This window comes from Phalacrocorax carbo, chromosome 25 (assembly GCF_963921805.1).
Source record: "Phalacrocorax carbo chromosome 25, bPhaCar2.1, whole genome shotgun sequence".
Classification (NCBI taxonomy): domain Eukaryota; kingdom Metazoa; phylum Chordata; class Aves; order Suliformes; family Phalacrocoracidae; genus Phalacrocorax; species Phalacrocorax carbo.
Genome location: NC_087537.1, coordinates 3,217,470 through 3,240,373, shown reverse-complemented (window position 1 = coordinate 3,240,373; position 22,904 = coordinate 3,217,470). Strand labels below are relative to the sequence as shown.

Genomic DNA, 22,904 nt, shown 5'->3' with positions numbered 1-22,904 from the left:
CTTGAGCCTTTTAATGCTCTTTTACAGCAGCTGAAGTACCTCGGAGGGGCAGGAGGAGGAAGCTACCCTCTCTTTCTGTTTTTTTTTTTCCCCAGCATTGAAGGCCGCTCCTGGGGTGCACCGGCTGTGCCATCCTGGGGAGCAGAGCGGGAGCGTGGTGGGCAGTGCTGGGGGGATGCTCGGGATGCTGCCCGGCACCGCAGCCGCTCGTGTAATTACTGTACAAAGCTGGATAAGTCGTGAAAGCTCCCAGTGCCACGTTCCTGGCTGAGGTCCGAGTCTCTGCTGCACGCTCCCAAGAAATCCTCCTCTACCAGATAAGACCAGACTTTACAATCCTGCCATTTACAAGGTTAAAATAGGAAGATGGGGCAGAAGAAAATAAAACCCCACCCTTGAAGGCTTTGAGGCTGTCTTTCCTATCACGGATTCACAAACCACAGTTCTTGGGGAGGAGGGAAAAAACCAAGCGGCACGCCAACGTGGTGATGCTCTTTATTGGCATCCGATGGATACACAAGGACAGCTACCCACCCAGCCGGCGCGGCGGCCCGCCACCCCCCGTGCATCGCCCCCCCACCTCATGCTGCTCACGCCCCACCCGCAAACCCCCCCTTCTACAGCCGCAAACTCCTTCTACGACGGCTATTTCTTCACCGTAAAACTTCCTAATAAATCAGCACTGGTATTACACAGGGGTGAGTGGAGAAACACACATTCCTTGTACAACAGAAACATTAGAAAAAGACACAAAACATACCAACGAGCACTAACTTTGGCTTGGTTTTCCCTCCTTTTTTTTTTTTTTTTTACTTTTATTTTTATTTATTTCCTGCAACCAGGGATTTGAGGCATCCCCCGGCTTCTCTTTGGATGCTGAGTTTGTCTCCATTTCCTCAGCCCTGAGGAAATCCCTTTACTATGGCAATTGAAACCTGAGACCGTGGCAATATTGTCCTGAAGAAAAGCAATTTCCAGCTGGCAAGGTATGGCCGAGTTGGCTTGTCAGACTGAATCGGGCAGTTTGTTTTGCTTTTGATCTGGGCACTTTATTCCAGTCACCCTTAGTTCATATTTGAGTCGCTTCACCAAAAAAAAGGGATCGATGGAAACAACCTGACGATAACCAACATTTAAATTCATCCAAAAGCATCCCTGTGGATGGCTTGGTCAGCAAGGAGCCGGCGCCCCAGCCGGGGGCTCGCAAGCCAGAGTCGCCCACTAAAAGTGGAGTTGCAAATCTGGGGCAGTTTCCTTGGGTTTTAGTGAAGGGAGAGGGCTGGGACTCAGACATGGGACTTACAACCCTGTCGAGGCCAAGTGTTTCAAGGTTTGGCTTGGGCAGCCAATGGCCGAAGTCGTTCATCCGAAGGGATCTTTGCTGTTTCATTGCACGAGGGCAGGAAGCATCAAATATCCCATCCTGGAGATCCAGATTCAGCCTGTGCTGCTTTATCATCCAAAGCACAGGGGACAAAACTCCCAAAAGCTTTTGAAGGACCTGGGTGCTCGAATCCTATTGACACAGGCTCCAATATCCCTTGGAAAATGCTGAGCTCTCTCTCCTGATGCCCGGCAGCTCCACAGAGAACAGCCAAACCCCTCCACACTCCCAAGTTTCTCATGGACCTGCTGCAGCGATTTTTGTGGTGTGCGTGTTTCCCTGCCTCCCCGTTGAGTCTTTAAGGCCAGAAATGAGGTGGGACCGAAGGCTTGGACTGCAAAACGAAAGCTCGCCCTGCAGGCAGAAAGGCTGTGAGGAAGAGCAGAGGGGCTGGGGCGGGCACCACCACCCCGTGTCACACGTAGAAACATCGAGCAGTTAGTAAAACGACACAATATTATTTACAAGTCTTGCTTATCTCCTTAAAGAGGGGAGGAAAATCACCTTCTGCTTTCACGAAAGAGTTTCTGGCTGAATCCAGAGGTGAAAGGGGAGTCCGCAGGTGCAGATGTACCTGGCACCGGCGCTGTGCGCCTGCTTGCCTTGCAGTCCTTCCTCTGCAAAGAGCCCGTGATGCTCCAGGCAAGCGAGATGTCAAAGCCATAGCTGTGTTGGGGACATCCCCCAGGACTGCGCTGGCTGCTTGGTGGCGGCTTGCAGCGGGAAAGGGGTGCTCGCCCACCCGGCGGCTGCTCTCCAGCATCACCGACGAGTGAGCTGGGTGCTGGGTGGGGAGCTGATATGCCAAGAAAATGCACTTATAGCTCTGGAGATGTGCAGGTGGTGAGTGATGTCTCCTCCTCGGGGCTGTGGTGGGGTCCCGGCAGAGGGGAGGTGCTGGGGCCACCCGAGGGTGCCCCAGGGAAGCACTTGGTGCGCCAAGGGTAGGCAGCACCCGCTGCACGCCCAGACGGAGGCAAAGGGCCTGCAGGGGAGCGGGCAGGGATATTTCTGAGCCCCCCTTCATGGAGACGGAGGAGACGGAGCCCTTACAAGCAGGGGGTTGGGACCACCAGCACGGCTGGGTCTGCAGGTGAGAAGGGACAGTGCAATCGCGGCAGGGTGGCTTTGCTCCTGGGTCGGTGCAGCAGAGGGATGTCAGAGCTGGTGCCAGGGGAAGGACGAGCAGAGCCCTTTCATCGTGTCCCCACCACAGGCAGGCACTTTTTCAGCCCTTTGGACCTTCAGTGTGTCCCCTCACGGTGCTCCAGCACCAGGGAGGTGGTGGCACCCGGACGCCTGGTCTGCAACGTTGGGGTGGTCCCGGCCACTCCTCACCAAGGCTAAGTGTTGACAGCCCTGCAGAGCGTGTGTGGGGGCTGTGCCCCCACCCCCCAAATTTCACAGTGTAGGTTGGGCTGCTGGAAGCCAAGTCCTTTCCCCCAGCCCACCCCCCGTGGCGCAGCCCGGCCATAGGACCAGATCCCTCCCCAAATCCTGGTAGGGCAGCTCCAGTTCTCTCCGTGCCCATCCCAGCCCTGCCCTTTGCCTGCGGTTTGGGGAAAGCAGCTGGATTTCAAGGTGTTGGAGGGGCGCGGGAGATACTGGCAGGGTGGGCAGAGGAGGAAGGGCAGGAGGAAGAGGAGAACTGGAGCCCCAAGGAGCTTGTTGGAAGGGGAGAGGGGAGAGGGCTGAGAGCACGGTGGTCATTCCTGAGTCTGTCTGTCCAGCCTCACAGGGCAGCAGATGGGCTTTGGGTGTTGAGCAGGACTGAGCCCCACACCCGACCTGCTTACGGGCTGCCGGGGGAAGGTGGCATTGGGAGGGGGTGATACCGAAAACAGGAGCTCAGTGCATACAGGACTGTAAATTGGGGAGCCCCTGCTTCCTTCCCACCCTCCCCTCCTGGGCTTTCGGTGCCAGGGAGGGGAGAGGTGAGGGGGCGAAGGGGGAAGGGGACCCCGCGGGGCCGCCCCGGGCCACCCTTCAGACGGGAGAGGTGGCGGTGGACTCGCTGTACAAGCTCTCGGCGATGTCCCCGCGCTGGATCTTGCGCAGGGCGGCGAGCAGGGCGGCGAGGGTGGCCGTCTCCTTGGAGGACCAGTCGGCCAGGAGAGCCCGGGCGGGTGATTCTTCCCGGGTGAAGGAGTCTATGAGGTCCTCTTTGTAGCCCAGCTCCCCGGCCAGCTGCCGCCACGTCTCCTCTGCGGAGCTGCCCAGCAGCTTCTCCACCTCCTCCTGCTTGCTGGGTGGCAGGTTGGCATAAAGGTTCCCATCTCCCTTGGGCGCTGGGAAGGATGAAGCAGCGTTAAGCCCATCCCCAGGGTGCCCTTGCCCACCCTGCAGCACCCGGTTTGCCCTACCTGGTCCCTGGGTGCTCTGGCTGGGCGGCTGCTGGTCATGCAGGCTCTGGCTGTCCACCGAGATGCCGCTGTCGCTGTGCAGCTTCTCCCCCTCCGGCGAAGGCGTCTGGTTCACCGGGCGGTTGTTGGCACCTTGCTTGTTCTGCTTGCAGTTGTTCCACCTGTAGGGAGAGGAGTGGGGAGGTGACAGCCGATGGTGACGAGCCCCAGGCTGGGAGCTCTGTTGCTTTAACCCCCTTTCTTGGGACCACTTTTCCCAGGGAGAAATGTTTCTCCTGCAGCCTCAGCCTCTCCAGGAGGGCAGTTGGATTGGTTTAAGTCGGTGTTTGCAGCTGTCGAGGGTACCAAGCTCCTGAGCTTTGCGAGGGACCAGGGCAGGGCTCCCTTCTGCATGGATCCACTGCAAAAATGCGTCTGCGCTGCCAGAGCTCACAGGGGTCCTGTGGCTGCTTGCGGGTCATCCCCTCCACCCACGGGGTGCCTCTAGCTCAGGGTACGCAGGGAGCCACTGAGCCAGCCCTGGCCTGCCCAGGGCCAGGTGCAAACCCAGCATGCTGGGGATGAGCCGCTGAGCATGATCAGCTGCGACGGCTGCCCACGGTGTGCTGGAATGAGCAGGGGCTGTGCTGGGGCAGGGTTTGCAATGAGGGCTCCCCCACCCTGCTACCATCTCCTTCTTTCACCCTTAACCACCTGATTTTTCCATGCATTTTTGGAAATGCAGCTCCTACCCACCCAGCCTCGTCTTCTTCCCTCCCTTGCTGGTGACAGCTCTGGCTGCAGGTCCTCCAAGGCAGGACACAGCCTGTTACCCACTACTCAAATCCTCTGCCAAGACCCCATGGCGCTGCCTTGGTGCCCCACCTTTTGAAAGCAATGTAGGCCACCAGCCCCACCACCACGGCTGCCAGGATGGAGCAGTAGACGGGGATGAGGTTGTCGGTGGTGCCACGGCTCACAACGGGCTGCGAGCTGCCCATGATGGTGGTGACAGTGTCTGCCAGGGTGCTGGGCATCACTTCGGTGTTGAAGGGGTCCCTGGTGATGGGCTCGGGGCTGTCGGAGCCCAGAAGAGAAGGTGTGTGTGTCGTCCAGCGAGGATGGAGGTCTGCCATGAGGGAGGGGAAAGCAAATGAGAATAATTAGTCACGCAGCCAGACATGCTTTATAGTGGGCTGTGATGGGTAAACTGGTGAAGGGACAGCGTTCTCTGCAGGGATCTTCCTCCAAAGGCTGGGGGGCTTGCGGAGGTGCCAGGCCTGCCCCATCCCCTTGTCCCCACACTTGCCCTTGCAAACCACCTTGCCCCCTGACCCCAGACAGCACCAGCCTCCCTGGTCCCCGGGACAAGCTGAAGCCATCTCCTGCCCCGAAACAGCTGATGCTGCCTGGTTATGGCTGGACATGGACATGGCTTTGTAAGCTCTTCTTTCCCAGAACTGGGTTTGCTTGAGCCCTGCAGCTCTTCCCCCAGCGTGCAAGCTGCAGACTGAGCCCCAGGCTCACACTGCTGGTACCGAAGCCCAGGGATGTGGCCCTGTCTGCCTCCCATCCACCACACATCTGCACCAGGACCTGGGTAAGGCAACCCAGCTGCCTCTGCAGGCTTGCACGGAGCTGGGCTCATCTGCCACCAGCAGCACCCAGAGCTTGGATTTTCCCCTTTCCCGGCCCCTGCCTGCAGCCGAGCACCCCACCAGCCCAGCCCCATTTGGGAGTGACCCCATTCCCGCCGCACCCAGGCGTGTCCCATGGAGCGAGTGGATACGTCTTGTCTTGCCCCGGGAAAACTCGCTCACCTGCGGCTGCCACATCCCCTCCCAGGGGTGCTGGCTCCATCCCAAACCCGCCCCCCAACCCCTCTCCAGGGGCTTGCCCTGCGCCCGCTGGCAGCAGCAAGCCCCGCGGAGCCGTGCCACGTCTGCCGGCCCAGCGAGGACGGAGCGGGTGCCACGGCGGGGAGCTGGCATCTTGCCCTGCCAGCCCTCCCGGCCACAGCCCCCCGCCGGACCCTGCTGCCCTTTCGGAGTGGCGCTTCGGTGGCCGGCAGGGCCGTTTCCGGCGGGGCCCCGCTGGCAGCTAACAAAGCTGGCCCTGTGCTCCTTGACTTATGGCTCCATTTACTCGACCCTTTCAAGGGAGCTGCGCTGGCTGCCCCCGCGCTGTGAATCAGCGGCGGCCAGCACAAAGCTCTTTTCTCCCCGGCCGGGCTCGGGGCAGGGAATCGCGCTGCTGCTGCCAAGGAGCAACCAGGGTGTCCCCAGCCGAAGCAGCCCTGCTGCTCCTTGGGGAGCCGTGCACGACAGTGGGGTGCGGGCTGGCATGGCTGGGGGCTAGTGCCGGTGAATGATGCTCTCCCCCTTCTCCTGGGCACTGAATCCTCCTGGGCTGTGGGACCCGGCTATTCCTCAGCTCTTCAGGGTAGTTAATTCCTATCAGAAACCGACCAGCTGCCAAGTTCCCTCCTGATGAAGGCTTGGGCAACAGTGAGCACGGCATCCAAGACTAGTGAGCATCTCAGCTCTGCCTGCCGTTCCCGGACACCAAAAGGCACCCGGCAGAGTGCCTGCACCCGTGGCAGCGTCCTGCCAGGAGCTCGACCAAGGAAGTCCCTGGAAAGGGCTGGGCACACCCTGGGGCTGGGTGTTTGCAAGGGAGAGGAGGGCTCACAGCAAGCACTGCCTCGGTAGGAAGCTGAGTGCTGCAATGCCCAAGGGCTGGGGGTCCCACCTGGACACTGGGGTTCTCTCCTCCCCTCCGAGCCCAGGGACATGCTCCTGCCTCCCCATTGCTGTGGTGCAAAGGGAAACTGAGGCAAGGAGTGCTACAGGTCCCCCAGCGAACACAGCTCTCCTCTCCACAACGGCCCTCCTGGAAAAGGTGGCGTTACCTCTGCATTCGGCATCCGAGATGGCCGTGCACTCCTTCACCAGCACCTCGTTCTCCTCGCAGGTGGTGCAGGGCAGGCACGGGTCCACAAAGTTGGCTTCACTGGAGAAGGTGCCCTCAGGACACTCCTCACAGACCGTGTCCTGCGAGTCCTGGCAGGGGAACATGAGGCCGAAGCCCACCTCGCACACCCGGCACTCCTTGCAGGTCCCGCTCGACTCGTCCTGGTAGTAGCCATAGGCACAGCGGCACACGGCATCGTCTGACTCCACGCAGGGCGCAGACATGCTCTGCAACCCCACGCACTGCGTGCAGGGCTTGCATGGCTCCGTGGCGCTCACCGTGTCCGAGTAGGTGACACCTGGAGGACAGAGGGTGAGGTGAGCGGGGTCCCAGCGTTGCGGCCCCTTCCCCGTGGCGGCTTTGCTCCCTGGCACTGGCTTCATCCCATCACCAAACGGTGCTGTGCTGGGGAGACGGGCTTGTGTAGCAGCTGCTGGTTGGGACCGTCTCCCCTTTCACCATTTTGCCCCTCCTCTAGGCCAGAGGGAGAGGCGTGTGTGTCCCCTGCAGCCCCCCAACACCACGAGCATCCCCCAGCCCACAGGCTCTCCTTCCCATTAACAGCTATACCTTTTCTGCAGCAATTCCCCAGCTCAGCAGGGACCCAGCCTTCGAGCTCCTGCAGCCTGGGCAGGTCTGGATGCTGTCCTCCACATGCCCTTCCCAGCGCTTGGTGCTTGTGTCCCCATGCAAGCATCCTTGTCCCCAGCCAGAGCATCATCCCCATTTTTGACCTCCAGTTGGTCCCCACAGGCATCCTACAGCCATGGCTGCTCCCCAGCATCCCAAACGCTTTCTCCTCTGCATCCTGCCCAGGGTGTCCCTCGGGGCATCGCCGCCCTGTGCCCCCCTCCTCGGTCGCGTGTCCCTGCCAGGCTCGGGGAGGCCGGGAGATGCGAGGCGTGATGTGAACAGGAGGTTACAACACTAATTGCTGACTCTCCTCTGACCCCGGGGCTCCTTGCTCTCTGGTTTCATCCTGCAGGACTGACTCTGCTGGGGAAATCAATCTTCCTCCTGCAGGCCAGCAAGCTGCCCCATGCCCCCTCCTTCCCCCTACCCACTCCCAAAGGTGTTTGAAGATATTTTTAGCTCAGGAAGATGGGTCAACTCCCGTACTGGAGGGCACAGCTGCTGTCCCTGCATCGGCTGCTTTCCATCGATCTCACCGGAGGCTGCGCTGCCGCAATGCCTCATCTTCCCTCGTACAAAACACCAGGGGAAAGTCCAGCCTCCTTGATGGAGAAGGTGTCAGGGAGATCAAGCGCAATGCCTCTGCTAGCCCTGCTCCTCGGGAAGTCAATCTAGCCACCTGCTAATCTTTAATTACTTGCCTGACTCCCAAGGATGATCGTGGGAGATGGTAATTCCCACCCTCAGTGGCCTCCAGCTTCCCTGGGTGGCCAAGGGGAGACCAAGGCATGGGCAGGCTCAGGGCTGAGCTGTTTTGGTGCTTAACTTTTGGCTGCTTTCAAGATCGAGGGGAATGAAGAGCCCTGAGACACTGGTGATGGGCAGGGTTAGAGGGGTGGAGGTGCCATGCCAGCCTCGGCAGCTGGTTTCCTACCATGGCTCAGGATGAATCCTGAGCACTGACAGCCATGACATCTCCACCCCCCAACATCTCCCCCTGCCCCGTGCCTGTGTCTGGGTGTCCAGCTCCTCTCTCGGGGATGGCCCTGTGCCCTCCCTGGAACTGCAGGACCCTGGGGATGTACCTGCTCTGCCGCTGCCCACCCCAAGCTGCCGCCTCGGCTCTGCCCCGGGGTGGGCGAGCCACCCTTGCCCCGCTGCCCGGCCGAGCGAGCAGAGCCACAGCAGCACCGGGTCGGCCGCCGGCGTGCGCAGCTCCCATTAACCTGGGCTCATCCTTTGCATTATTCTGAATTATTGATAGGCACCATTAGAGCAGGGAAGTGGCCAGGAAAGGCATACGGCTGAGTGGGCACATTTTCAGTGGCAGCAAGGTATCTGAGCTGAGCAATTACAGCTGAGATTCAAACAGGGTCCCCTCCCCATCCCTCCCACCCGCAGCGATGGAGGCTGGTGAGGGGGATAAATAAATCATGAGGCAGCAATCGGGGTGGCTGGCAAGAGGGGGGAGAAGGAAAATTATATTAAAAAAAACCAAACAAGTGGCCATTTGGGCTCATGAAGGGTCCGTCTCCTCCGGCCCCCACAGGTTTTGGCAGGGTGGTGCTTTGGTTGTAGCAAATTTTTGCAAAATTTGGCTGGTGAATTGGGAAGACATCCAAGGCAAGAGCTCGGAGGCAGCCTGGGGTGGAGGTGGGGATCTCAGCAGCCCAGGGCCGTGCCCGCATTCCTCCCCGCCAGCTCACGCTTGGCAGGCAGGCCTGCCTGCACCTGCCCAGCGCCTGCGGCAGCGGGATCCAGCCTGAGCCCAGGTCCAAAAGGACCCTCTCCCCATCCCGGCAAGAGCTGATGATGGGGTTTGCAGGTCCCTTTCCGCAGCCTGAAATTCTGCTCTGGGCTCAAAGAGCTGGGGGAGCATTTGCCCCCTTGCAGCACCTGCACCCAGGAGTCACCCCATGGTCACCCCCACCCCACAGCTCCAGCTGATGAGCTTCTGGGGATTAGTCCATGCTGCCATCAATCAATGAATGAAAGGCTACAGCTGGAGCAGGGCGTGGGGTATAAAACAGGAGGGTTTAGAGGGTTTTTGCCCTTGTTGTGGTTTTCCAGGTCATCTGCTGCCTTCCTCTTTGAGGCAGGGAGGGCAGTGGGTTGCCCCCTTGGTGCTGCTTCTTGTGAGAGTTGCCTGATCCTGCCCTGGGGCACACGCCACACTGCTGTGTAGCTGGGTGAGTGGGGTCTCACATAGTCGGTGCTCCCAAGCAAGGGGTGGCCAGGCTGTGAACTGCTGGACTGGGAGGCAGGTCAAGGGCTGTGGGAGAAACTGGGCCATGGAGAGAGGGGGCTGGCAGTCCCAGAGCAGCTGCCTGGAGGTCAGGAGCACTCAGCTGTGCTGGCTCATCAACAGCAAAGCCAAGCAAGGCACAAAGTGCAGCCCTGGGGCTTTGCTCTCAGCCTGCGTGTGATGCTGGGAGGCCTTGGGGCTGCAGCGTTTGCTCCTGGTTGCTCTCATCCCCGCAGGGATGGAGGAAAGGGCCAGACCCTTTTGTCCTGGTACTTTCCAGCTCAGCAGCCTGACCCAACAGAGCTGCTGCCTGATGCTAACCCCCCTGCAAAAGTGCAAATGGGGCAATTCGGGCTGGGCAGGAGGAGCTGGGATGCAAACCAGAGCAGTGGCACTTGCACCCACATCCCAGCTGTTGCATGGGCTTCCAGCACTGAGCCCAGGTCACAGTCCTAGTTTCTCCAGGGAGGGTGGAAATTCCCTTTATCTCCTCAGTTCCCAGAAAGAAATCAGGGAGACGAACCATCTGCCAGCCTGGAAGTGCCGGGGTTACAGGAAACCGGCTGATCTGAGTATCCCCAGGAATGCAAAGCAGCCCTCTAGATTTACAGCCCCGCACACCCAGGAGCTGGAGCCCGGCACGTCGGCCAAGTTCCCTGCAGGAAGGGCTCGTGGGGATGGGCAGCGCAGTGGATGCCCTGGCACCTGGCAGCAAGACGGGCTTGAGCCCGTTGCAGCCCAGGGGGGAGCGAGCCGTGCCCAGCAGGGTTATCCTGCACCGCAGCCCCGAGGTTGCAGCCGGTGGGATTCAGCCCCTGCAGCCAGGCGCTGCGAGGGCGAGCACTGCTCATCGATTTTGCAGGAAAGCAGAGGTATTTTTAGCGCTGCCCTGATGCTGTTCCGTCCCCTGCTCCGTGCTGGCGCTGCTTTGCTTAGACTGCTTCTCCAGCCTGCCTGCCCCCCTCCCGGACTTTGCCTCCTCTCTGCTCCCCCACAGCCCTGCTCTGTCCCTTCCCCCTCTCCTCAAATCACGTCCCTGGAGAATCTGGGCTTGGCTGGCACAGCTTTTTCTACAAATACTTGTCCTTAGGCCTTCAAAGCATTTGCAGCAGTAAATTTGAAGGGCAGATTGCTTATGCCTATCATGGCATTGTTTAAACAGTAAAAGTTGGACCACTTCATCTGTAAGCATTTAAGCAGGACTCCAGCACACATCTCTGACCGACATTTATGAAGCATTTGACATAGGCAATGTGCCTGGAGCTGGCCAGGAGAAAACTGTTCCCCTCTCTCTCAGGGACCGATGTGATTTGCTTCTCTGCTCTCAAACTTGCTTTTATTTTGCAATCTTGACAAGGTTTTAAAAAACAAAAAATACAGGTGGCTCATTGGGAGACATCCCTGTGGCTGAACCTCAGAGCAATGCACAGTCAGCCTGGGGAGGGGAATGTTTCAGGGGCAAATGCTGGCTACGAGCCAGTAGCTGGGGAGCCATTGGGAGGGGAACAGTGCTGGAAGGGGGATCCGCAAAGGTGACTGGCACCAATGGGTCCCAAAACAGGGGGAAATGCTGCAGCCGTGGCTGGGATTTGCAGGACAGATGCTTTGGGGAAACACTGGAAGTGCAGAGATGGGTGGCCGGGGAAAGCTGCGAGCATGGTGGCGGTGATCTGTGCGAGGGCTGCGCCCGGGACCCTCGGGCTGTGCCCGGGACCCTCGGGCTGTGCTTGGAAAGGTGGAAGCAAACAGCACAAATTGTGCCCAGGCAACACCTGAGGAGGGAAAGAGGATGCACATGGGGAGACCCAAGTGCCTGCTAATGCTTATGGTCCCCAAAGCGCCCCCCACACCCCGTGCCAGCCCCTTTGTGGTGCCTCACGGAGGAGAGCGGGTACTTACTGTCCAGGCAGGGCTCGCAGACCGTCTGGTTGACCCCGCAGGGCTGCACCACCCCCTCTCCCAGGTTGCAGGCTTTGCAGCACTCCCCGCTCGTCGTGTACATCTTGGTGGGGCACTTGTCCTTGGCGCCCCAGGCGGGTCCCTGGGAGAGAAAACAGAGCTGGGAGGTGACCCTTGTTATGAGACCCTCCCTGCAAGGGCAGGCAGAGAAGTACGTGACATACAGGTAGGGTCCCGCTCTGGGGAGGACGTTGCATGTCAGGGCTAAAGGGGGCTCGCATATTAAATACAGGTCTTGGGAGAAATTAATTTCCTATGCACAACTTGCTCATCAAGAAAGCTCCTGCCATGTGCTGCTGCTGGAGGGAGGTTAGGAAGACCTGTGTCTCCACAGCCCAGGCTGGTGGGTATTTTGGGGGGAATGTGGGCTTTTCTGCGGGGTTACAGCACCGTTCGCCCTTGTCTGACATCTGAGTTGTCTCTTCTAAGGATGTTTTGCCATCCTGAAAGGCTCAGGCCTTCCCACGCTGGGGGAAGAGAGGCCATTGCCTACAGGCTGGCAGTGGGGAGACCTGCCTGCCCCAATGGAGGGTTTGGAGAGCTTGGGTGGCAGCTCTGCACAGCGCTTCTGCTGCATGTGGGATCAGAAATCAGACCCCACGATCGAAATGAAGGCTTTGAAGGGAGCACCGAGCGCTTCAGCAACACTACTGTCTAATGGAAGTAAGTGTATCTGCTTATAAAACCTGTCATCACATATGGAAGCAATAAACGTGCCGTGAGCGGTGGGCTCAGAGCCACCCTGTACAAGCACTTTGCAGCCTGGGGAGCGGGGTGCATTTGCAGGATGGCTGCTCCCCAAAACACCCCTTGGCCAGGGCCGGGCAGCGCAGGAAGTATCTCTGCCTGGGTGCAGGGCTGCTGAGATGCTCACAGTGATCTGAGCTCTGCCAGGGCTCCTTTTGCCCCCTCTGCTCACAGGCAGGTGAGTTCCAGGGCTGGAACCATCCTTTTGCCATCCAGCTAAGCCTGATTTTGGGGGAAGAAACTCAGCTAATGCTTGGAGGAACTCCCCCTCCCTGTACATCTGGGTGCCTCGTCAGCCGCTTGGCCACCTCCTTGCACAATGCGGCGTTATGGACTTGCTGTGCGGCATCCGGCAGCATCCGGCCCGGCTGAGACAATGGAGCGCCAATTATAGGCATCTGAATGACAAAGTGCTCCAATTACCCTGCGCTTGAAAGCATGTGCTCTCCTCCCTGGCGCTGCTTCGCCATCCCAGGCTGGCAGCCCGCTTTGGCACTGGGCCCCAAATCGCAGGCAGGAGGGCTTGGCGTGGGGGGAGGGCTTCCCAGAACCCCCATATGACAGCTGAGAAATGGGTTTGGGGGTGAGGAAGGGGCTTGCTTTTGCCTCTCCTGAGGGACAGATCCAGCTCGTGGATCTCCAGATCATGCTTTGCAGCAAACCTCGTTGGAGCTCATCCCACCGCCCCATCCCTTGCAGCCCTGACTTGCAGTGCACCTTCCCTGCTTGGGCAGGGGTTTGCCCCCGTCTCGCCTCCCCGTGGCTGTGGCAGCAGCAGCCAAGAGCGGGGCTGGGGGAGCAGCCGAATGAGACTGGCTATAAATAGTGCTGGGAAGGCTGGGGTAGCGCAGCTGGGGCCGGCAGAGGCCAGCTCTCCCACGCTGCAGGCAGCTGCGAGCAGCTCCGCGCACCCGCGGGGATGGGACCCGGCAATGCTGCTTCCTCCGTGTGAAACCTGGACCCCCAGCAGCTGACCCCAGGGAGCCCCTTTGGACCCCGTGTCCCCTCCCCGTAGGATTGCCAGGAGCAGACGATGCCTCCCCCCGCCAGGTCTCCTCCTTCACGCTCCCAAACGCTGTAGAAAATACAAGTTCCAGTCCCAGGTGCTGCACCCCCCCTGCTCTGCCTGCATTTCCCTTTCAGTTCTCTGTCTCAAGCACCAAAACCCCCATAAAGATTAACACACTTATAAGAGGAGCACATGGTCTGCATTAGCTCGCCGAAATGTGCATGTTATTAACGCAACTCCTGTTGACAAAGCCACAGGTATTAACACCATAAAGCATTTTGACAGCTGGACCAAGGAGGGGGGCATGGATGGAGGGTGCAAGCGACACCTCTGTAAGCTTTTAATTGCTTTCGGGGTTGTGTCGGTGGGTTTTTTGTGTCCTAGCAGATGTCGCCAGCTGAGATGGCCTTGGAGGGAGCTACACGGAGCGGGAGTTCTGCGTGGCACCATTAGCTCCGGAGCCCTGGCACAGAAAATCACTTCTCACCAGCATAGGGAAGGGAGGGGATGTAACAGCTGGAGATGGGCCCAGCGGCAAGCCTGGATCTGAACCACCCGCAAGCCTGACAGATGGCTCTGCCTTTCTTGGTGGAGCATCCTGTCTAGGAAAGGCCAACCCCCTGGCTCTGAGCAATCCCCAAACTTTGGGCAGCAGAGAAAGCCACGTCTGAGGTCTGCGGGTCCAGCCAACCCTCCGCGCGGCAGGACCGGGAGGGCTCTGCCTCTTCCCACGTGGAGCTACCAGCCAAGCAGCACAGGTAAAGAGCAACAAACACAGGGTGCCCAGGGTTTGGGGTGGCCCCTGGGCTGTCACCACAGCTGTGGGCGCACATCTGGACCTGCCCCGAGTGAGTGCTTGGCGGAGCAGCCGGGGTCCCCCCGTGCACAGCCGCAGCCCCCCTGGCTCAGCAGGCGTAATCGTGGGGGGCAGATCCAGCCCCGTGGCAGTGGGTGCCCTGGCTGGCGACGGCTGGACTCAGCCCTGACCTGGGGAGGCTGCTGCGGAGATTCGCGGGTCGCCAAATCCTGGCCCCGCTGCAGCAGGTGGGGGGCTGCCTGAGGTGGGTAATTCCCTGCGCTGAAATCATCTGAACCCATACGGCTGGGACAGCTCTTGCCTTTCCTGCCCACCGCCACGAGCATTCCCAGGGAGCTTGGCCAGCCTGATCCCATGCCTGGCACCGCAGATGTACAGGGGAAGGAGACCCTCCGGCACGGAGCCGCAAACACGGCTCTCCTCCTTGGTCTCTGCACGAAACTGCTGAAGCACCAGCTTTACTATCCTGCCTGAGAGGTGTCGGGCTGCCTAATGAAACCTCTGGGACCCCCGTCAACGAAAATAACTCCCCCACCAAAAGCTCTCTTCCAGGTAGGTGGGTCCATCCCCCTGTGCCCACCCAGGTGCCCTGCTCCAGGCATTTCTCTCTTCTTTCACCCCCCACGCCCTGAAGTTTTGTCTCTGGCACACGCAGAGGCTGTGCCTGTCCGGGGAGGGGGGAGGATATCACCCTTCACGGGCAGCGAGTTTGGAGCTGGGAAGCTCTAAGGGAAAACCTGGGGATGTGGGATGGCAGGAGATGAGGGCACTGGGGGTCTTGGCGGCTTCTCCCCCCCCACACCGCTTATTCGGTGAGGGCTGTCATCCTTTTTATCTGGGATGACAGAGCTCCGTGCAGAGGGATCAGAAGGGCTTCGCAAGCCACCCCTGTGGGTCCCCCATCACCACCCACGCCCCCGAGCCCCCTCCCTCTGTCCCCAGAAGTGCTTGCGGGGCACCCCTGGGCCCCCCGCCCGGCTCCCCCCCCCCCCCAGCCCTGCTGCCCGGTGCCTCCGGGACGCCCCAGCCCCGCACGGCGGCGAGCCCCGCATCTGCCTGCTTCGTACCCCCGGCACCTCCCGCCCTTTATCCTCAGGGCTCTCCATCCCGGTACATGCGGGACCCTCCGTGTCTGCCAGCCTGGTACCCCCGGGACCCTCCAAATACCCCTGTGTGGTGCCTCCGGGACTCTCCATCCCGGGACCCTCCATCCCACCCCTGCCTGGTGCCCCGGGGACCCTCTGCGCCCCCCCCGGGATGCTGCCGCCCCGCTCCCCCCGGCCGGCCCCGCACTCACCGCCGGGAGCAGGAGCAGGAGCAGCGGCAGGAGCCCGGCCATGGTGCGCGGGGGCGGCGGGGCCGGTCACCCCCCCCCACCCCACCCCGAGAGCCGGTGCGCGGCCGGGCTGCCCTCCCTCTGCCGCCCACCGCCTCGGCGGCAGCCAGAAAAAGGCTGCAAGTCCCTCCTCCTCCTCCTCCTCCTCCTCTCCGCCCACGGAGCATCACGGCGAGCGGCCGAGCCAGCACCCTCCTCCGCCGGCACACAAAGCCCAGACCCCCCCCCCCGGCCCCCCCGGGGCCTCCCCCGGTCCCCACTGCCCTCCCACGAAGCCCTTTTGGGGTGCGCTCGGTCTCTGTCCAGCCAGCACCATCCAGCCCCTCAATTACTCTCACCCACCCATCCAGCCATCTCCATGCACCCTCCTCTGCTGTCTGTCCATCCATCTCTCTCCATCTCCTCAAACGCCCACGACCACCTGTCTGTCTGTGCGTCCTTGCGCACGTCATTCCAGCCCTCCACCGGCCACTGCCTGCATGCCGGGTCCGTTAATGATATCGCAGCCCCATCAAGAGGCTCCGGGCAGGTCAGCGGCTGTGGCTGGGATGGGGTGACGAAGCGTCTCCCGGCTGCGTGGGACAACAGACAACATCCCATGGGTGCCTGGACTGGTGACACCCCCAGACCCCAAGGTCTGTCACAGCCATCCAGGTGACCACGGAGAAGCCCCCAGCGGGGAGCAGGCAGGCAATGCTGTGATATCCATAGCAGTGGCTGCCTCCTCCTCTTAGTAAATCCACCCTTGGCAGTAAAATGAACTCCCATATTTACATCCTTTGGCCCCTAAAAATCTCCTTGCTGCCCACATGCTTCCAACTCCTCACCGATGCCTCTGCCTGGCATCCTACCCAGCCCAGACCCCAGGGTGATGGAAGCTGGAAATGTCACAGCCCGTCCCTCATCCCAGCGAGGGCCCTGCCCTGGTGTGTCAGTGACAGAAATCTTTCTTGTGGGGCTCACTGGAAAAATGAAGTGTGGTGGTTTTTTTTTTGAGGTGGTTTTGGTAAGGGAGGGTAGCTGGAAATGGCCCAGAAACACTGTCACTGGCCCCCGGGGTGGCTCCTGCAGCCAGGACGGAGGAGAGACGCCTTCCCTCTCCAACTTTGTCCACCACACAGTGGATTTGACCTCGTGTCCTGCTGATGCCAGGCATTTCCTTGCCCCTCCAGGCTCTGCAGGTGCTTTTGGGGTTCCTCATAGCAATGCTTGGTCCAGCCTTTCCCACCACCACAGCCATTCGCGCCCCCCCCCACCTCCTGACGGCCCCGCGGGCTCCTCTCTTGGGTCACATCATGCCCTCTGGGCAGCAAAGTGCCCGGGGCTGAGCGTAGCTCAGCTGGATTTCCTCTTGAAAAGCAAATTATCGACCTCCCGAGGTGCAGGAGGTCGGCTGCTCCCAGCCGGCTCGCGCTGCTCCGACGGGCAGCCGGGAAGGGCTTTAAGGAAAGTCCCTTGTTCGCAGCCTTGCGTTTCAATAAGATTAAACTGAAGCCAAAGCTGCCGTTTGTTCTCCGGCACGGAGACGTGGGAACACATGTGCGAGCCACATGGCGATGGGTTTGCCGGCCAGAAAGCTGTGCTGGGGCCAGGTAGGGACAGGGCAGGATGCGCCCGGGGCTGCGGGGAGCAGGATGCCCACCCGCAGGTCAGATGGGCAGGGAAGGAAGCGATAAGCCAAGCATCCCGCTCTCTTTTTTTCATTCACGCACAGATAAATGGAACCGGGACAAAGCTGACTGCAGACATATGGTGGGGCTGAGCGCAGTGGGGGCAGCAGCCCGGGTCTCCCACAATTAATTTGCTTTTGTTGCTCCGCCACAGCAAGTGGCAAACACAGCTGCTTTCCTTGGCTTCTCTGATAAATCCTCCCACCCCGCAGGGTTTTGGGCCGTGGCCTCCCACCGCGGGATGCACTTGCTGGGGACACAAGGCTTGGGGCAAGCGGTCCCCGAGCCCCCCCCTCCCCGCCACCACCCCAAGCATGGGTGCTGCACAACGGCCTCGTGCCACTGTGGGAGCCACCCTGGGACAAAAACAGTACTGGGGATGTAAAGCCGAGCCCAGTGAACAGAGACAGCCGCTCAGCTGGGCTGCATCTGCACACGGCTGGGCCGGCGGCCAGCGAAGGTAAGCGAAAACAACTGCTCCCATCCTAACCCTCCGCGGCTCCTTTGTGAAAGGACTCGCTAGCGCTTTTCATTAAATTCCCCACACGCTCGGTTTTTTCCTGTCCCAAAAAGGTTGCGGCCCTTTCCTGGCTCTATGAGATGACAAAGAGCCTCTTAAAAGTCTGCTGTCACCTCTTGGAATTAAAACCAAAGGCTCTAGGGGTTTGTTTGCTGGGGGACCATCCTTTAGGCTGCCAGGGGAAGACGACACTCTCTGCCGTATTGCAACCCCTAAGGTCAGCCGAAAGCTGCATCCTCCCACAGCCGGCTCCGTGTGCCAGAGTGCGGCCGGTCACGCTCCTGGGGTGGCTCACGGCCACCAAAGGGCCCCAAAATTGTGTCTGGGCGATGCTGCTGGTCCCACTCCACCCCAGCAGGAGGGTGCCGCAGGGGCCGGCACGGCGCTGGCCACCGGCAGAGCTGGGTTTGCCTTGCTGAGAGCAGGTTGGGGAGTGGTTTGGCTGCAAGCTGCCAGTTTGTAATAAGAAAAAGAGCTTTGGGGGTTTTGTTGGCTCCTGACCCCCCTTCAGGTTGGGGGGTTCATGCACGGGGGGGGTTTCCCCACCGGAGGGGCAGCGGGGAGCTCCCAGCTGCTTGGCCACCAGCACACGGGCGGCATCGCTGCCTGGGAGAGAGCGAGCTGTGCACCAGCCTGCCTCCCCACCCCACCCCCCGGAAAGGGAAGGTTTAATTAGCAAAAGCCCAATTACAGCTTGGTGAAATATTGCATTAAGGACAGAGCATGCAGCATCCTTGGAGCAACCGTCTCTCCCCCTCGTTCTCTTTGGGTTTTTTAGGTTTGTCCAGCTCTTCCCCCAACCACTTCCAGAGGCCAGAGGTGTCCAGGCAAACACGGGCAATGCTTTTCCCCTCTCCTACCACCCGCAAGGACTCATCAGAACCCCCAGAAACGGCACAAGTTAAACACTCGGTGCAAGCTCTTGCCTTCAAACTTTTTATTGATTTTACTAAAAAGCATAGGTAATTACTTTCCCGACAAAGTCAGTAACACAGTAATGGTAAGTTATAAATAACAATGAATAAATAATACACATTGGGAAAATATCATCCCGGCTGTTCACAGCCAGGGCTGAGAGCATAAATAAAGGGCTGCAAGGAAAAGTCCAGGGGGAGCGAAAGGGCCCCTGCGACTGTGGTCTGGGACCACTTTCAGAGCAGGGGATGGGTCCTGGTGCGTCGCAGAGCCCAGCTGCTCCGGTGGAAGGTGACGGGGACCCTGCACTGCCCATGTTGTACTGGGAAAAGTGCCTTTTGAGTGGGAAAGGGAGGAAATTTGGGGTGGAAGTCAGGCTCTGGCGTTATTGCTGCTGACTTCAGTGATGGGCTTCACTTTGCCAGAAGCCATCAGAGCTTTCCTCGATGGACAGTCTCTGTGGGGCGGAAAGGAATTTGTGTCAATAAGGCACCTTTTAGAAAATTCATTATATTTTTTTTCAATGGAAAAAGGAAAAAAGAGGAGGAAAAAATCATTTCATTTGAACTATCTAGGCCAGCTTTTCTGAGAAATTTGTACCTTGGGCCACTTGGCGAGAGCCAAACCCACGTCTAGAGAGCAGGAAGCTGAGGGCTCCCACGGTCCTTGGGCCTCTGGTTCTCCTTGCAATCGATGGGATTTAGGCACTTAAAAGCTTTTAAGGATGGAGGCCAAGGTCGGCTCTCGTGCAGCAGGCACACGGGCTTGCTCTTCGCTCCCACCCCCTGCTCGGCGCCTCTGCCAGCTCCAGAACCACCCATTTGTTCTCCATGATGGACAGATGGGAAGATCAGCTCCATCTCAAAATGCAGTTTAAAAACTGCCGAGCATCTTTGCTGGCTGAAGGATAGTAAATGCCGGGTGGCTAAGGGCTCGGATGCCCATGGCAGTTTTACCATTCAGGGAAAATCTGCTCTCTTGATTCAGACAGCGGGGGAGGGATGGCCGTTAATCCCTTCCCCTTTTCCCTTACTGGAGCCTTGTGCCTGCTCATCCTGTCTGTGCCGTGCTTTGGATGCAGCCTGCAAAACACGGGAAGTGCTCTGCAAAATCAGTGTCCCTGCTCCGCAGGGAGCGATTCCCGTGGGGACGGGGCTCAGCCGGACCACGGCATCCAAACTAGGAGGTTTGGATGTTGCCCTCCTGGCTCGGGGTGGGAGATGGATCAAACTGCAGCCCCGGCCCTTTGTAGGTACCGGGACGGACGCAGCCCACTGGTGTCAGCGATGCAGGTGGATCAGGGAAGGGTGAATCACCAGCGCTGGGGCTGTGCAGGGCAGTGGGGTGACTGAAGGGCTTGTGGGCACGTGGCCGGGCACTACATGGATTGGGGCTGCGGAGCCACCCCGGTGCTCTTTGGGGGCTCCTGAACAGAGATTTCGTTTGGGGTTTGGCCTCCAGATACCCTCGAGGTGTGGGTGTGGCCCAAAATCGCTGGGCACGTACCTGAGGGAAAACTCAAAGCACCCCAAAAGCACAGCTCTGGGGTAGGAGGGATCCAGCATTCCCCAAACTCACAAAAAAAGACCTGATTTCCATTACTATCAAAGCGTCCCAATCTGGTTTCGATTACACCCCTTGATTTCCATGCCTGTAATTTCTCCTAATGCCTCTCTCCATCCTCCCCCCACCTCCCCAGCCCTTTTTCACTTGCTAATCCCCAGCCTGACGGCTCCCAGCCTCCCCCCCTTCCTTTTTTTCTTTCTTTAACTGTCTTTCCAGCGTGATCCATCACCCTGACTGCAGCAGGGGGGATTCATGGTAGTGGCTGAGATGAATCTTTGGTTCCTTATAAGGACCGACCGAAGGAATCTCCGGCGAGCGGAGACCACGATGTCCAGGAAACTCAATCCCTCCTCGGGATGGAGCCATGGCAAAATCGTGAGACAGTAAAAATAGACCGTGGTTTCCCTCCCTGAGAAAGAAGCAAGGTTCTGTACAATTTAAAATAACACTGGCAGGGCCAAGCAGGGGGGGAGGAAATCGCTCCTCGTGGCACATATAATAAAGGACATAAATATGTCCGCGGCAGCAACATTATCAATATTTTTCTGCTTAAGGTATTGATTGATTCCACATGCCAGGGGCAGGGCTGGCTTTCTTCTCACCAGCCCAGCTTTTGGGAACTGATTGATTCAGTTTTGTTGCTGATGGATCAAGAATTCTGCTGTTAGGAGGAAATGAACGTCAAATCTTCGTGGCATTGATAAGGACGGAGCAAGGCAGGCGGTGCAGGCTGAAGCAGCACGGGGGGGGGGGGTGTGTGTGTGTATTTTTTTCCTTGACTCATAGCTGGGCTTTTTGCTGGTTTTATTATTATTTTGGGAGTGGGCATTTATTTTAATTGCTTCAATGCTTAGTCAGTTTAGAATGGAATAGAATAGAATAGAATAGAATAGAATAGAATAGAATAGAATAGAATAGAATAGAATAGAATAGAATAGAATAGAATAGAATAGAATAGAATAGAATAGAATAGAATAGAATAATCTAAGTTGGAAGGGACCTGCACTGATCATCTAGTCTAACTGTGGGATGCTTTTAAAACTGCTTTTCAGAGTGCTCGTAGCCCAGACAAGATCCAGTAGGATTTTTTGCCTCCTTCTTCCCTCTGCCAGCATCCGGCCCGCACCAAGCAGGGATGATATGAGTGGTTGCGCTAGAAATATCACCTGCTAACTCTGCTGTGACTCAGTTTCCCCATGGGTAAAGCAGGGAAGCTGATCCCTGCTTCTCTCACCGATATCTGGAAAGATAAGCTGTTTATTTGCTAAGTGCTCTGAGATACTGAGGCTCTATTTATTAATTGGTGAACCTGGCAATGTCGCTGTGCAGATCAAGGTGTTTTCTGCTCTGCCAGCCGCAGGATTTGGGGACTTGTGTCTCCAGGGCTGTTTTCAGGTTCCATATGGGTGCACTGGCAGGTTGCCGTGAGGACGGGGACATCCAGCCGTCCCGGCCCACCAACGCAGCCCCGGGGGCCACCCAGCTTTGCTGGAGCTGGACAACCATCTGCAGAGCACCCGCTCTCCTCCCCAGCTAATCTTCAGAAAACCCAGAGAGCACCCAAGCACCAAACTTTGCCGCTGCTTCTGGCTGTCAGGAAACAGGCAAGGCTCTTATTTGGGGATGAGATTCCCCTCTTTGCTCCCCAAAACCTTTGCCTCCAGTGTCATGAATGCATTGGCTGCCGTCCTGCCGTGGCCACCTGCGTGTTTGCACCGGCCGCTTCTCGGCCCTGTGCCGGCTCTCTTCCGACAGCAAGATCCATCGCTTCGGCTGCCCCGCTGCCCATCGCTCATCCTGCCTCCCCGGGACTCCGGCTCTAAAGGTTGCGGGTCTTTAAATCACCTTCATTTCCTTCTCCCTCCAGGCATTTCTGGCAGCAAGAAAAGGAGAGGCGGCTGGTTTCGGGCAGGAAGAAAGGGGTAGGGGCTGACGAGGGGGGTCCGAACCCCTTCCTGGAGCGTGACGAGGTTTCCACAAGGCTGGCCTGGGGAAACTCTGGCAGGGTCGGGGTGAGGGGCTGAGCTAGCCTGATGGTTGTAATCTGCTGGGGGTGTGCAGAACAGCTGCAACACTCCAGCCCCATTTATTCTCTTCCTCCTTGGGGGTCCCCTGAGTCCCCTGTTTGGTTTTGCTCTCAGTGAAGTGACTGGTGAAATCTTCATCAGCTGCTGAGTGGGGCTGGAGGGGATGAAATGCTCCATCCCATCCCCACAAAGACCCCGGTGCCGCCCCAACAACATCCAGCCCAGCCTGACCCAGCACCCCTTCCCTGCTCAGAGGAGAGAAATGGTGAATCCCTCCTCCCAGGGCTCAATGAAGCCCTTTCTCGAGATTTCCTCAAAGCAAAGTAATAAACAGGGTAATAAACTCAACCAGATTACAGCTTCCTGATGAACTCGGCCCTCTCCTCGCAGTGACTCTCCATCCCAGCAGCTAAAGCCCTTCGGCACTGGATGGTGCCCTGCTCTCGCGGACGCAGGGCAAACCTGAGCAGAGGGGGCTCAAATGTTATCCCATTTTCTCCTTTTATACACCCAAATCAGACAGCCCATGAGAGCAGGGTGCTGCCGTGTCTGAGGGCTGATGTCTCCTCTGCTTTTGATTAAAATGCAAAACATTTTGGAGCACTTAGGTGGAATAAAAGTGATCCAGGCAGCTGCCTTAGTTTTCCTGGGATAATGATGTCGTCGATGATGTCAGCTAACGGGGGGTCTCGAGTGACCCCTGACGGCCCCGTTCCTCAGATCGCCATGTGGTTCCTCCAGCCCCGTCTGCCTGATGGATG

At 58.7% G+C, this 22,904-nt stretch overlaps 1 protein-coding gene across 1 annotated transcript; it reads right to left on the bottom strand.

The window, feature by feature from the left end:
- Positions 1-606: 606 nt before the first annotated feature.
- NGFR (nerve growth factor receptor) lies at positions 607-15,540 on the bottom strand. The gene is made up of 6 exons (XM_064473204.1): positions 15,407-15,540; positions 11,477-11,618; positions 6,638-6,997; positions 4,612-4,855; positions 3,748-3,908; positions 607-3,672 (listed from the first exon to the last, which is right to left on the bottom strand). The coding sequence occupies exons 1-6, from the start codon at positions 15,446-15,448 to the stop codon at positions 3,371-3,373; spliced, it is 1,251 nt and encodes a 416-aa protein (XP_064329274.1). The 5' UTR covers positions 15,449-15,540; the 3' UTR covers positions 607-3,370.
- Positions 15,541-22,904: the final 7,364 nt, after the last annotated feature.

Excerpts from the sequence above, each read along its gene's own strand:
- NGFR (XM_064473204.1), bottom strand. The coding sequence starts at position 15,448 with ATGGCCGGGCTCCTGCCGCTGCTCCTGCTCCTGCTCCCGGCG. Across the intron at positions 6,998-11,476 it reads CTGCGAGCCCTGCCTGGACA|GTGTCACCTACTCGGACACG; the intron begins GTAAGTACCCGC and ends TCTGTCCTCCAG. Across the intron at positions 4,856-6,637 it reads CTCGGATGCCGAATGCAGAG|ACCTCCATCCTCGCTGGACG; the intron begins GTAACGCCACCT and ends CCCTCATGGCAG.